Raw genomic sequence first — 15,809 nt, forward strand, 5'->3', positions numbered from 1 at the left:
TGAGCCTAGCAAGCCCCGCCCCCTTCTGCTCTGTCTTCCAATCCCACTAAGCTGAGTCATCCCGAGCTGGTCTTCAGGAACCCCCCCCCCCGCCCCCCTTGTCCCTGAATCCCCTTTTGCACTATCTGGACCTCATAACCTCTCTGTTCTGGACACTCCTGCCCAACCTTTGTAGCACTAGGCCAGGAGTCACACGTACCACTAGGCTTCCCTACCATCATCACCTATCCCACTGTATCTTTGGCCCTTGTCCAGGGTATCAGAGAGGGGAGTGGCTGGCCTTGACCCAGATTTCAAACTTGGTGGCTTCCCATCTGATCGCCCAGCTCTAAACTCCCGGGCCTCAGTCTGGGTCCGCCTCTGTGTAGGGATGTGAGCCTCTTTCCAAGTACGTGCAATTCCTGAAGACAGTGTTCCGCAGTGGTGCCCTCCAAATTTGGTTTCTCACACCCCCCCCCCCCCCCCCCCCGCTTTACCTGAGTTCACTTTATCATGTCTTCCTATGCCGCCAGGGATTGTGCAACCAGCCACTTCCCCATCCCCGTTGTCTCAGATATAGGTGATATTGGCCCCTACTCTGCGCTGTTGTGTTTGCCTGGTTCTCTCAGCAGTGCTGAGAACCTGTGCTCTGAGCTTCGGGGTGCAGGAAGTCACACCAGAGCGTCCGGGCTCCAAAATTGCACAATCGCTGGGAATTGCACAAAGCAGCCCAGTGGTTTCCTTTGAAACGCAGGGAGTGCAGGCGACCACAGCAGTCCAAGAGGACTTGCTGGGCTGGAACGCAGCGGGCGAGGATCCCAGGTTCTGGGCCAGTAGGACTCAGAGTGACTCGGAGTCACTTACTCTCAGTGAAAAAGGCACGTTGTTCCTGCCACCTGCCTTACTAGCACCTAGATATTTCGGGACTCGCACCCAGGTGTCCCTTGATCAGCGCTGAGCTGTGGCGATGACCGATGACCGCAGAGTGGGCGACCGGGTCCTGTCCCGTCCCAGGTGGGCAAAGGCCGCACGGAACTGAAAGCTTTCCGTGAGTCAGCGAGCTTTGAGAAGGCCGGCCTGCGAGGCGCCGCCCCTGGGTGGGGACCCGAGTCACCCGGGGTTCAGCCCTGGCGAAATCGCCTGCCTTGCTCACTTCCCGGGCTGGACGGTCTGGATCCCGCAGACTTCAAGCGCGATCCATGGCCTGCGGGGCGGCAGAGCGGGGCCCTGAGCCCCCGGCCTTCCAGCGCCATCTGGAAGCCAGCACACCGCGCCTGGCCCACGGCTACGGCTTGCGCAGCATGAGCGCGCTGCGGGACCAGGAATTTGGCCGTCTGGCAGGTGAGGGACTAACACGGCGGCGACACACAGGGCTGGAACCTAGGTGTGGGGCGCGCTGTCTCACTTGGGACGCACTTTGCACTTGATCTTAGCTAAAAGGTCAAGCAGGGATGGACTCCTCAGGAATCGAAAGTTTGGGAGGAATTGTGAGCGTCTGCTCGGTGTCCCAGTTCCCGCGCAGGCTCCCCACTGTCCCATCCGCAGTAGCAAGACTTCTTGCTATAATTGTTACATAGACCTTCTTGCTATAATTGTTACATAGACTGCTCCGTGGTGTGAGACCAGCCTGACCTCTCTTTAGGCCTTTCCACACACTGCAAATAGAACTTGGGTTCTCTTTACCCTACTCTATTGCCGGGAGAATACCCGACCCTAAAGACGCCACCATAGCCAAGGTCACACAATTTATTGAGCAGAGGTATTTCTCGGATGCCTCACACAGGCCAGGAGTGCACAGGAAGCTACTGCACGCAGTTTGAAAAAGCGACTCTGAGACAGAGAATCCAGAGATTGCGATCAATCAGCTGACAGATCTCACGTGGCCACGCCCCTTTCTCCATAGGGATGTCCTCTCTGTCCATAGTCTTTTGGAAACATTATTTTTATTACTATTATTACTATTGGCATTTTAAACAGGGTTCCTTGTAGTCACGTAGTCCAGGTTGGTCTTGAACTTGATATTCAGGCGAGGCTTACCTCGATCTTCTTTACTCAGGCTTCTGCAACTCTGGGCTTACAGGTGTGCCCCAAGCTCTCCTGGCACCAAGCCTCATTTTTCTCTTTTCTGAGGCCAGAACAATGCTCTGTCTGAGCTCTAGCTTGCTGGGAAAACTGGAAGAATTAGAGAAGCATGCAATTTGAACTTTAAGAACAGGCTCAGTCTGTGAGCCCGCCTGTTAGACTGGATCCTATCCTTTGGAATCATAAGGTAGAACCTGTTTATTGAGTTGGAAATTAAGCTAAGATTAACTGCAGGTGTAGCAGAGCCCAGCCCACCGCTGCAGATCAAGCGTCTGGCTGAGAAGGGGGCGCTTCATTAAACTTCAGAACCCACAGGAGCAGGAAGATTGCGGTCCATGGATTTGTTTGGTCCCTTGTGGTTTCTGCCTCGTTGTGTGTGGCAGAACAGCAGCGCTGTGGTCCTTCCTCATTTGGAAGAACAACTATTTTTATTTTGTGGGCCTGGGGAGCTGTGACCTCCTCCCTGTGTCCCTGTAGAGAAAGCTTTCCTACCTACTTCTCCCCATTCTTCTCTGGTTGGAGACAGCCTTTCAGCTTCTTTGTTGGCTCCCCTCCTCCCTTTATACCCTGCCTTCATAGGGAAATTTCTTGCCAAACATAAATAGTCTGATATGAATATCCACAGGTGCAGAGAGCAGCAGGCCTCCTCTCTTTTTGAAGCAAATTGAAGAGTGTAGTGAATAATGATTTCAGTGCCACCCTCCTCTAATCTCAGATCCTCTCCAATCGTGATCTCTCACACCCTCTATACCACCTTGAAAGTAAAGGTCTGTTAGGTCCGTCCTGGCCCCACTCCTTTTTGTCAGAGAATAGCACCCAGACTTGACATTAGCTTGTAGCAGCCAATCTTCCTTTAAAACCTTTAACATCCACAGTGACGGGATATAGGTTCTCTTTCTTTCTTTCTTTCTTTCTTTCTTTCTTTCTTTCTTTCTTTCTTTCTTTCTTTCTTTCTTTCTTTCTTTCTTTCTTTCTTTCTTTCTTCCTTCCTTCCTTTCTCTCTTTCTTTCTTTCTTTCTTTCTTCTTTCTTTCCTTCTTTCTTTCTTCCTTTCTTTCTTTCTTTCTTTCTTTCTTTCTTTCTTTCTTTCCTTTTCAAAACAATCTCACTTTACACTCAGCCCTAGAACTCATTATGTAGCCCAGGCTAGCCTCAGTCTTGTGAGGAGCTTCCTATTTCAAGCCTCTCAAGAGGTAGGGTTACAGGCAAGAGGCTATACCCAGATGGGTCTTTTATTTATTTAGTGAATTCCTTGGATGCATTGTGGTTGAAATAGATACCCCCTAGAGGGGTTGGAGAGGAAGAGAGAGGAAGAGAGAGAGAGAGAGAGAGAGAGAGAGAGAGAGAGAGAGAGAGAGAGAGTTAGTTGATTTTCACTGTGTAGTCCTGTTTGGCCTGGAACTTTCTATGTAGACTAGGCTTGCCTTGAACTCACAGATATCACCTGCCCCTTTCTCCACCATGTCTGGCTTGAAGTACAGTTTTGAGTGTGTATACTTGTGCAGGTGCACATTGAGTGTGTACACTTGTGCAGGTACACGTGTACGGTACACGTGTACAGAGACAAGAGGATGATGACAACAGTGTCTTCCTCTGTCACTCTCTATCTTATTTCTTGGGACAGGGCCTCTCCCTGGCCTAGCACTTGCTGATTGTCTAGGCTGTCTCCACCTCCCCAGCTGTGGCTTTGTAGGTGTGCACCATCATGCCTAGCTATTTATTTATTTATTTTTGTTTTTTGTTTTTGTTTTTGTTTTTGAGACAGGGTTTCTTTGTGTAGCCCTGGCTATCCTGGACCTCACTCTGTAGACCAGGCTGGCCTCGAACTCAGAAATCCGCCTGCCTCTGCCTCCCGAGTGCTGGGATTAAAGGTGTGCGCCACCACACCTGGTGTGCCTAGCTTCTTAAATGTCCATCTAAGGGATGGGACTCTGGTTCAAGCTTGGGTAGTGAGCATTCTACCCATTGAGAAATCTTCTCACCCCTGAAGTAGACTTCTGTGGATTAAACAGGTACCTTTTCCTACCTCTGAAATATTGGGGAATATTTATTTTTCCCTATTGAAACAAACAAACTGGAGAGCTATCCAACACAGCAAGCTTGTCAAAGAGGCCCAACCACCACTCTATTTCCCTCCCTGGAGATTTTCTGCAGGGTCGAAAATGTACCCGCTTAAAAGTGGCTCTGAGCAGTTAAACACGTAGGCTGCAGAAGCTGCAATGTTTTGCTTAAGTAGTTGGATGGGGTTTCCTGGCCTAAGTGAAGGGAATATACTGAGCATCCTGCTGTGGCCTGTGCAGTCCAGAATCAGGGGCTGACAGACAGTTAAAGGTACAGGGCCCAGATGAGGTCCTGCTATCTCTCCTCATCTCTCCCTACACCCCCCCATGTGCTGTCTACCCCTCCCTCCTTCCCTCTCTTTCCTTCCCTCTCCCTCTTTTCCCCTTTCCCTCTATCTCTTCTCTATTTCTCTTCCATCTCTGTCTCCGAATATTAATTAATTAGAACCAGACAGCTAACGAGACAGTTAAATATGTCAAAGAAAATAAAATTTGTTTGAATTCTCTTCTTTGAAGACCTAGTATAGCTAGCTTTTTGGATTGGCATCCATCTGGGTACTGTCAAATACCTACTAGTTTCATCCCACTTGCAGATGTCAGAACAGGGCCCCAGAATGGCTGGCAGGGGGCAAGATCCGTTTGGCCTGTTGACTTGGGTCTGAACTGTTGGCCAGATCTCTGCTTCACCTATCTCAGTTGCCTTCTTTTGCAAGATTAACTGTTGAGGTAAAGCTAAACACAGCAAGGTCTTTCTGATTAGCTTTTTAGCCCCTTGGAAGGTTCTGGGCAACATGCACAGTGCTCCTCAGAGCCTGGGTCTCAACATGCATTGGCTCTTGACCCAAACATCATTTAAAAATTGTAATTAAAATTTAAAAAATGTATTTTATGTATATGGGTATTTAATGTGGTGTATGTGTCCGTGTGTCCCACGCATGCCTGGTGCCTTTGGAGTCCAGAAGAGGGCATTAGATCCTCTGGGCCTGGGATTTTATGCCACTGTGTGGGTGCTGGGGATTGAAGAGAAACCAATGCTCTTAACCAGTGAGCCGCCGGTTCAGCTTTCACGCAAACACCTTAGTGCTTTGACTATCAGATGAACAACACCTTTCTTTCAGTTTGCTGAACATTTATTTCACAACCTATAGTAAAAGAATTAGTTTCAAAAAATTATGATTTTAATTCTTTGAGAATTTTATGTAATATATTTTAGTTATATTCATTCTCCATTTTGCTCCCAGATTCTCCCAGACTCAACTCAACTTCATCCTTCCCACACTCTCCAAATTCTGTTCTCTGTCTGTCTGTCTCTCTCATCTGAATTCAATTTGTACTGATCACATACTTGTGGGTATAGGACCATCTGGAACATTATTGTCCAAGAAAGAACTTTAAAAACATTGGGGAAGATTAGGTGATATATTTTAATGGCATCAGATTTAAAAGATGACAAATGAGATAGAAAAACAATGGCCAAGAAACCTCCCCTGGGTTCCAACTACAGGTACCACTGTCACCCCTGGACAGTGGCTGTCATCAGGGTGTTTCTAGCAGCTCACTGGGTGTGCATATGTGCATATGTTTCCTGTTAAGGTGAATTGTAATGTTTCTCACTTCCAGACCCTGTACTTACTTGAGGGTGTGGAGATATGTGACTAATAATGGTGATTTTCAGGGGAGGTGAATGAAAATGTTCCAGAATTAGGTAACTCAAGCACACAGCAGCCACTAAGTTGTACACTTACAGAGGATGGACTTTTGTGGTATGTGGGTTATATCACGATGAAATTATTTTAAAATAAATAAACATATACCCTGCATGACACACACACAAATATTAAATGAATTAAAAAGCCAAATAGACCTATTAGTATTTTATGAATTTGAAATGGTATCCCAGAATTTGCTTCATGGGAGCTCACTGTGTGTGTGTGTGTGTGTGTGTGTGTGTGAACATGCAGGGTCACATGTATTGGTGAGCACTTGTTAAAAGCATAAGTCAGCCTGTTGGTTCTTTAGGCACCGTTTGCTTGTTTCCTTGAGGGGGTCTCTCATCACACTGGCAATGGTGGATTAGAGCACGATGTCAGACCAGAGAGCCCCAAGGACCCCCCTGCTTCTGCTTCCCCATTGGTGGGATCATAAGCCCGGATTCTGGAGATGAAAGTCAGCTTCCCATACTTACATGGAGAGTCCTTTACCAGCTGAGCTCTGGCTGCATCTTTCGTCTGCTCCTGTCTCGGGTCAGCATTCTTGAAGTAGTCCTCACAAGAAACAGGACTTTAAAGAGACCGATGTGAGCTGAGCTTACCTGAAATAGATGCCAATGGACATTCCTTTTCAGTCTTGTGATTTTATAATGTATATTTCACACACAAGTCATTTTGCAAAATCCTAGGTATTTATGAGCTGCACCTGCAGAAGGAATTGTTGGGGCAAAGCGACTTTATTTACGGTGTGACTGATGTTGCCCAGATGTTATTCTGTGAAACTGCATTGATTCACCCTCCTGTCAGCCTTGTGCTGTTGGCCTGCTGCGTACACCCTTGCCCCAGAGGGAGGCACTACTCTTTCGATCTCTGCCAATCTGATAGGCAAATCATAGCACCTCCAGTTTGTCTTAGTTTGTCTTTTGTCTTCAGAGGCAAGGCTGCGAGGAAGGCTTTTATCCTTTAACTTCTCTGAAATCCTACTGGTTAGTCTAGACTTGAGGACGGTAGGACAGTGTGCGAAAGAGAGATCGGGAGCCACCTTTCTGGGAAGCACACAGCTTCCAGAATGGGGTGTCAATGAGCTTGAGACTGCTGTTTCATTATTTGTCACAAAGGTCTGCTGGGTACTTCCTGTGTGGGATGTCTTTCCAGGTTGGCAAGAGCGCTGCTTATCAAGTAGGCTCCTCGGGGCCCTGGGCTTATATTAAGAAACACATAGGAAGAGGGTCAGGGATCCCTGCTGTGTTGAAAGGTGAGTGTGGTGCTGCACACCTGGAGTCCCAGCTCTGGGTAGGCGAAGACAGAAGGATCAAACATTCAAAGTCATCCTTGACTACAAAGACAATTCGAGGCTAGCATGGGATACGTGGAATCCTGCCTCAAAACCAAACACACACAGACAAACAGAAACAAAAGGATGGACCCCAGTGTGCTCACACTAGTCAGATTTACATAAAACAATGGAAGACTAGTGGAGGATGACCTACAGCTTTATTTGTGATTTTTGTTTGTTTGTTTGTTTGTTTGTTTTGTTTAGGAACTGTCTACCTTGACCATGCAGGAGCCACCTTGTTCCCCCAGAGCCAGCTCACAAACTTCACTAAGGATCTCATGGAAAATGTCTATGGTAAGGAACATTACGTACACTGATTTCTGATTAATCCATTAATTTATGTTTATCCTGTTGGATTCATGGAGAACATGGGGAACACATGGAGCAGGGTCAAACCACATGGAGGGTCAGGCGAGCACCCTGGGTCATCATGTATTATACACATGTGTCTGAGGTAGAAAGTCCCAGCTCAGGGACACACAGAGCACTTCCAGAATGGGTTGGTGTCAGGAAGGGAAAATACGTTTGAAAGTGTTGTGTTTGGTGGCGCTAAGACACTGTACAGTGAAGACAGTAGGGAATCATGAGGAGCATTCATTCACTCTATACATCCCACGGAGTCACTATCATGTGTGGGTTGTAGTGTTATAACATTAGAAGAAGACGTAGCCCCTTTCTTGTGGGAGACTTCAGTCTAGACCTGAAAGACAAGACCTTAATCAAATGATCTCCAACTAAATGTGCTTAACGACTGTATAAAAAAGGCTGAGTGCAAAGGTGGCTGACATCATGGGCATCTGCAGGAAAGCAGGAGGGTTGGCAATGTGTACGTTAGGAGGGGAACAGATGTTGGATGATGAGCCAGAATTCACTGGGACAACAGGAGAAGGTAGAGGCCAGCTACCGTGCAGGTATCCCTCACAGGTGCATGTGTCCCTCACAGGGCAAGGCCCACTCCCATGTGGGAGGCTGATGGAGGAGCTCATGGGACTCGGTAGCACTCTCAAATTCCCCAAAGGTCACCCTCCCTCAAAGTTTACACAAGAGAAAAACAATTGACCTGTTTGGGACAATTCTGTAGTTGGGTAAAGTTGCCTGTAAAGTGTCCCGGGGACTTCTTACAGTATACCTACCTTTCTGTGACCCACATTCATGTGTTATCTAAAGACACTCATTAGTTCACCAAGCTGGCCTTGGATGGAGTCTTTTCTTTGGCCTTGATGCTGTCTTCAATGTTTCTATGTCTTCCCAGGAAAAGCCTCACAGCATCTTGATTTACAGGTGAGCCAATGGAGGTCCAGAAAGGGCAAGCAGCTAACCTAACACTGCACACTTTAAAAGTTCTGGATTCAGGGGAACAGAGCCTAAGGCCAAGTCCTCCCACCCCAAGATGCTCCTGTTCATGACAGTCCTGTTATGCTATAGATATGCACAGGGGTTTAAGTCTGCACTCTGGGCAGTCAGGCAATCTTCAATTCTGAGGAAGTCCTCAGAGAAGAAGGTGCCAGTGGGGGATTTTATCTTAATGTTCACCTATGATTTGCAGAGACCTGAAAACCTTCTTCTGTAACCTTGAAAAAAGCCCTAAGTGTGGGAAAGCAGTTATCCTGAGAGATGACTGGCAGCTTCCAGTTCTAGGTGCTTCTAAAGACACAGACTTAAAAATTGATCCGAGCAAAGGCATCGAGAATGTGTTCCAAGCCCCACAGGTTGCTAGCTGATGTGAGAGGAATCTGTGGTAGCTGCAGTGGCCAGGCATCCAGTGTGACCCTTTGATGTTAAGGAAGGAGAATAGAAAGCAAACAGGGTAAACCTGCAACAGAGAGCATGGGAATGATGGTGCCTGGCCCAGTAGTCCAGGCCTTTCCAGATACCAATGTAGTTTGACCGAACACTGGACCAAAAGCAACTTAAAAGAGGCAAGGTTTGTTTTGGCTGACAGTTCAAAGGGCTACAGTTTAGTAGGAGCAGAAGGCGTCAGCTCATCTCCCAGGTATAGTCAGGAAGTGGAGAGTAAATGAAGGGACAGGGCTATGAAACCTCCAGACCCCATTGATTTGCTTCCTCCAGCAAAAATTTACCTCCTAATGGTTCTTCAACTCTCCCAAACAGCATCACCAGCTTAGGAACCAAGTTTTAAAGACGTGAGGAGAAGAAGGACATTTAGTATTCAAATCACCATGGGGCTCCTGTCTAAACAGCTTTGAGGGAGATTAGGACACTTGGGGAACACAAAGACGAGGAATATTTCTCTCAAAGTCAGTGAAAGGAGAGGTGAGATTGGGTGAGCCTTCAGTGTTGCAAGTAGGTGGCAGGGGCTGTTCACACTGCCCGCTTTGGATGCTCGCAGGAGGACAGCAGTGTGTTTCTGCAGAGACAGAGCCAGCAGAGGTGGTGGGAATGAAGAGGCAGCCAACAGAGTGCTAACTCAGTGGGGTCTGTGGCTCTGTCTGGTGATGGGAAGAGCTAATGGACAGAGTCCCTGGCCACCTAAGGGGAGTTTGCAGAGAGTGCTGAGGCTGTCCTGGCTGTCCCTGACTTCCTGCCCCTAATCCTTTTCCCAGGTACAAATGTTGTTTTATAAATTAGCAGAGTGGTTTTCTTATTTAACAGTTTTAATGAGTTACAATTGACACATTATAACATTTACCTAATTCATTTGTGCAATTCAGCCATTTAAAAACTTATTTTAATTGTTTTATTATTTTAAGTGCATGGGTGTTTTGCTTGCATGTATATCAACTGTCACTGTAAGTCAGTTAGACATTCTTTTTTTTTTAAATTTTTAATATTTTTATTACATATTTTCCTCAGTTACATTTCCAATGCTATCCCAAAAGTCCCCCATAGCGCCCCCCACTTCCCTACACACCCATTCCCATTCTTTTGGCCCTGGCATTCCCCTATATTGGGACATATAAAGTTTGCAAGTCCAATGGGCCTCTCTTTCCAATGATGGCCGACTAGGCCATCTTTCGATACATATGCAGCTAGAGACAAGAGCTCCGGGGTTCTGGTTAGTACATCATGTTGTTCCAACAATAGGGTTGCAGATCCCTTTAGCTCCTTGGGTACTTTCTCTAGCTTCTCCATTGGGAGCCCTGTGATACATCCAATAGCTGACTGTGAACATCCACTCCTGTGTTTGCTAGGCCCCGGCATCGTCTCACAAGAGACAGCTATATTTGGGTCCTTTCAGCAAAATCTTGCTAGTGTATGCAATGGTGTCAGAGTTTAGAAGCTGCTTATGGGAAGGATCCCTGGATACGGCAGTCTCTAAATGGTCCATCCTTTCATCACAGCTACGAACTTTGTCTCTGTAACTCCTTCCCTGGGTGTTTTGTTCCCAATTCTAAGAAGGGGCACAGTGTCCACACTTTGGTCTTCATTCTTCTTGAGTTTCATGCGTTTAGTAAATTGTATCTTATATCTTGGGTATCCTAAGTTTTGGGCTAATATCCACTTATCAGTGAATACATATTGTGTGAGTTCCTTTGTGATTGTGTTACTTCACTCAAGATGATGCCCTCCAGGTCCATCCATTTGGCTAGGAATTTCATAAATTCATTCTTTTTAATAGCTGAGTAGTACTCCATTGTGTAAATGTACCATAATTTCTGTATCCATTCCTCTGTTGAGGGACATCTGGGTTCTTTCCAGCTTCTGGCTATTATAAATAGGGCTGCTATGAACATAGTGGAGCATGTGTCCTTTTTTTTTTTTTTTTTTTTTTTGGTTTTTCGAGACAGGGTTTCTCTGTGTAGCCCTGGCTCTCCTGGCACTCACTTTGTAGACCAGGCTGGCCTCGAACTCAGAAATCCGCCTGCCTCTGCCTCCCAAGTGCTGAGATTAAAGGCGTGCGCCACCACGCCCGGCTGCATGTGTCCTTTTTACCGGTTGGGACATCTTCTGGATATATGCCCAGGAGAGGTATTGCTGGATCCTCCGGTAGTACTATGTCCAATTTTCTGAGGAACCACCAGACTGATTTCCAGAGTGGTTGTACAAGCTTGCAATCCCACCAACAATGGAGGAGTGTTCCTCTTTCTCCACATCCTCGCCAACATCTGCTGTCACCTGAATTTTTGATCTTAGCCATTCTGACTGGTGTGAGGTGGAATCTCAGGGTTGTTTTGATTTGCATTTCCCATTACCAAACAGTTACTCACTCTATGGGGATTGTTGTATTGTGCCTGTCTGTTCACAGTCGCTGGCCATTTCTGCTGTTTCCAGAATTTGGCTTTATGATTAGAGCCGGTATGAACATTTGTTCAATCTGTATGAATATAAACATTTATTTCTTTTGAGTAGGTACCAGGAGTGGAATTGTTGGACCATAGGGGAATGTTATGTTTTAAGTTCTTAAGAAGTGGAGGGAGAAGGCTTTGAAGGGACACAGACTAAGACTTTGTCTCTGTGACCCACCAGGTAATCCTCACAGCCAGAACATCACCAGCAAACTCACCCACGACACTGTGGAGCAGGTCCGCTACAGGTGAGCCACAGGGATACCTGCCTAAGCTGCTACCTAGGTGGACAGACTTTCTAGTAGACATCTATACCACTTAGAACTTCTGAGATGGTTTCAGAAAGAATTCAGCTAAGACACAACACATGTATGAAAATAACCTCAGGTCAGAAGACAGAGGGCAAGAGTAAGTACAATATGCATTGGTAAACACAAGATGGTGGCTCTGGGTGGGAACTGGGGTGACAGGAGTGACCTATGGTCCCCATTATGTCTTCAGAAAGAAGCACATATTCTGGTTTTCCTAATGGTAGGTTGTTTTCTTAGGCCTTTTTGATTATTCATAATCCTCTTATCACTTTGGGACAGGGCATCACACAGCTTGCCTCTAACTCTATCTGTAGCAAGGCTGGCCATGGACTCATAATCTTCCTGCCTTCACCTTCCAAGTGCTGAGTCTGAAGGTGTGCACTGCCACTCAACTTCCCCATTGTTTTGACGAGTCCTTGCATGGTAGGGAGCTCTTTAACTGTTCTCCATGTATTAAAACTGGCTTGTGATAAGTAATCTTCACATGGTTACTTTAACCCAACAGAATTCAAATGATTTCAAATTTGAATGTGCTATCAGGGCAGCAGCAGGAAAGGCAATGCTGGAGCGATGGCTCAGAGGTTAAGAGTGCTAACTACTCTTGCAGAGGACTGAGGTCTGGTTCCCAGCACCCACAAGGTGGCTTCCAACTATCTATAATGAGTTCTGGAGAATCTGATGTCTTCTGTCTTCCATGGGCACTTATACACATGGTATGTGTGTGTGTGTATTCAGGCACACACTTAGGGAAACACTAAACAAATGAATAAATATCTTTTAAAAATCCATTCATTAAAATTACGTAGGGGAAGCCGGGCGTGGTAGCGCACGCCTTTAATCCCAGCACTCAGAAGGCAGAGGCAGGCAGATTTCTGAGTTTGAGGCCAGCCTGGTCTACAGAGTGAGCTCCAGGACAGCCAGGGCTATATAGAGAAACCTTGTCTCAAAAAACAAAACAAAACAAAACAAAAAACAAAACAAATTACGTAGGGGAGGTAAAAAGATGAATGCATTTTCAAATAATAATCAGGTTACAGGTTTAAAACATTGTTTAGGTTTATTTATTTTATTTGATGTGTATGAGTGCTTTACCCACATGTATATATGTGCATGTTCATGTCTCATGTACACAGGGGTCAGAAGAGGGCATCAGGACCCTTGGGACTGGAGTTACAGATGGTTATGAGCTACCAGGTTGGTGCTGGGATTTGAACTCAGATCCTCTGCAGGAACAAGAAATGCTTTAAACTGCTGAGTCATCTTCACAGCTCCCTTAAAGATTTCTTTAATTATAATTTATTTATTAAGATGCTTTGGTCCCATACCTGAGGCCACCATGGAACTTACTATGTATGCTGGAATTTCTTTTTTCTTTTTTGGAGCAAGGTCTCTTGTGTCTTGGACTGGCTCCCAACTCACTAGATTGCTGAGGATATTCCTGACTTTTTCATCTCCTTTCTGCATTCTGGGTAATGCCACTAGGTTATACTGGGGACTGAGTCCAGGGCTCTTGTGTTGTAGGCACGCTTCAGCCTCAAACCTATGTCTTAGATTTCTGCTGTGTCCAAGCAGAGATGGGACTCCAGAGGCAAGAAGTTTAAGTTCTTCTCAAGAATTCAAGGTTATCTTTAGCTAAATAGAATGTTCCAGGCCAGTCTGCGTGCATAACTTCCTCTGCCCTGCCCTTTGTACAACAGTGGCCAAGCAGTCCTGGAAGGTAGAGATGCCCTCCTGAGTAGACCTAAAACAACTTGGAAACCTTGCACTTGACAAAGAGGAGAGCCCGCCGTGACATTGTGCTTCTTTCCAGGATCCTGACTCACTTTCACACCACACCAGAGGACTACAGCGTGATCTTCACAGCTGGGTGTACAGCTGCTCTCAGGCTAGTGGCAGAGGCGTTTCCGTGGGTGGCCCAGAGCCCAGAAAACAGTGGGAGTCACTTCTGTTACCTCACTGACAACCACACCTCTGTGGTGGGAATGAGGAAGGTGGCTGCAGCCATGAGTGTCACATCTACCCCAGTCAAGCCAGAGGACATGTGGTCAGCAGAGGGAAAGGATGCTGGAGCCTGTGACCCCGACTGTCAGCTTCCACACCTCTTCTGTTACCCAGCTCAGAGTAACTTTTCAGGCACCAGATACCCATTGTCATGGATAGAGGAGGTCAAGTCTGGGTGGAGGAGCCCTGTGAATGCACCGGGGAAGTGGTTTGTGCTGCTGGATGCAGCCTCCTACGTCAGCACTTCCCCCTTGGATCTGTCAGCTCACCAGGCTGACTTCATCCCCATCTCCTTCTATAAGATCTTTGGGCTCCCCACAGGCCTGGGTGCTCTGCTAGTCAATAAGCACGTGGCTCCTCTCTTGAGGAAAGGCTACTTCGGAGGAGGGACTGCAGCTGCCTACCTTGCAGGAGAGGACTTTTACATCCCAAGGTCATCGGTGGCAGAAAGGTAACCTTGCCACGGGGTGTCCTGCGTCCTTCAGTAAGGCAGGCTAGCATGTGTGACCTGTAAGATGGTATAAGGGAACCCAGGTTAAGGAAGCTTGATGACATCAATAGGACAGTTTGGGGTGGGGCTCAGATCTGGGAGGCAGAGATGAGCAGGAATGTGCCATGGGTGGCTTCTGTGTACTCTCTGCCTTGTGTGTAGCTTCTTCACTGAGGTGGAGAAACAGATGGGCATCTGCAAGAGGAAGGAGTCTGCAGGAAAGAAACGGTGCCAGGCTTTGGTCTCAGAGCACCGGGGAGAAATCGATCGGCAGCAATCGCAGTACAGTGATCGGCAGTAATCCTAAAAGATGCTACTCTGAACACACGAGCACACAGCTCACAGCAACCCCAATTTCCCAATGCCGAGAGTGGACCCTGCTTAGCTCCTCAGCAAGAGTTAACCAAACCCAAACAAAGCCAAAACCTGAGGAGCAGTGTTGGTGGCGACCTCCCGGGAGTCAGGCTGAGAGTGGTTACTAAGAATATAGGGCAGGCTGGGGCTTGCCTTCCAGAGCCGGGACCTTTTCCTCAGGCTGCATGGTGCCTTCCAGAGCCGGAGCCTTCTCCTCAGGCTGCATGGTAGGCTGTGCGACTCTTGCTGAGGGCCTTCCTGATGGGGAAGGTGGGACCCAGAATGTCGAATGTGTGGCAGGTCAAAATGGCCACTGGCTTGGGAGGACAGTGTAGGGTTGTGGTAGGGATCTAGTTAACTACTTGGTACTTGAGAAGGCCTGAGGGGAAGGTGGCTCAGATTCACGCTCCATGCACAGCATCCAGGTGCAGACTCAGGGTCTCACTCTGTGGCAAAGTCAGTGTTAGTTAGCTTGTCACTGGGCCACAGGGATAGGGAGTGGTCCCCCACCCAGCGGCTGTGGGTACATATGGCTTGACCTCTGAACTTTATGCTCTTTTATATAAATAAATGCACATCAGAACATGTTAGGAGGCTGCTGGAAGAATCTTCCAGTTAGGACTTCTCCTTAGTGAATGCTCTAATGTAGGCTGTGAGCCTGTGTGGTATCCCACTCTTTTCATCCTAGCATTTGGGAGGTGGAACCAGGAGGATTTCAGTTCAAGATCGTTCTTAGCTACACAAGAAGTTGAGGCCAGCTATAGGTCCTTTCCTGTCTCAAAAAACCAAACCAAACCAAACCAAACCAAACCAAACCAAACCAAACCAAACCAAACCCAAACCAAAATAAAACCACCCTCCAAAACCAGGAAAGCACCCTACCCCTAAACTAGGAATGCTAGCGTAAAATCTTTTAAACCCGAGTGTAGTAGTTCATTTAGAATAACTAAGTGAGAAAAAGAATAGCATTTGTGATATAAAGTGTCTTAGTTACTCTTCTATTGTTGCAGAACGGACACCACAACCAAGGCAGTTTATAGAAGAAAGCGTTCAGCTGGGGGCCGGCTTACAGTTTCAGAGGGTTAGTTCATGATCATCATGGCAGGAAGCCCGGCAGCAGGCAAGCAGACGTAACACTGGAGCAGAACCTGAGGGTTTATCCACAAACATCCAGCAGAAAGAAAATGAAACTGGGCCTGACTCTTAAACCTCAAAGCCCACTCCTAGTGACACACCCTCTC

At 47.0% G+C, this 15,809-nt stretch overlaps 1 protein-coding gene across 1 annotated transcript in view; it reads left to right on the top strand.

Annotated features, from left to right (window-relative positions):
• The first annotated feature begins 739 nt into the window (after positions 1-739).
• The window catches only part of Mocos (molybdenum cofactor sulfurase), a 48,307-nt gene continuing 33,237 nt past the window's right edge, over positions 740-15,809 (top strand). The window contains exons 1-4 of the mRNA XM_021150722.3: positions 740-1,320; positions 7,370-7,459; positions 11,594-11,660; positions 13,534-14,175. Of these exons, the coding sequence (XP_021006381.1) occupies positions 1,179-1,320; positions 7,370-7,459; positions 11,594-11,660; positions 13,534-14,175 (941 nt within the window). The 5' untranslated portion in view covers positions 740-1,178. The remainder of the gene's footprint in view (positions 1,321-7,369; positions 7,460-11,593; positions 11,661-13,533; positions 14,176-15,809) is intronic.

This window comes from Mus caroli, unplaced genomic scaffold (genome assembly GCF_978045245.1).
Source record: "Mus caroli unplaced genomic scaffold, Mus_caroli_1 scaffold_19, whole genome shotgun sequence".
Taxonomy (NCBI): Eukaryota; Metazoa; Chordata; class Mammalia; order Rodentia; family Muridae; genus Mus; species Mus caroli.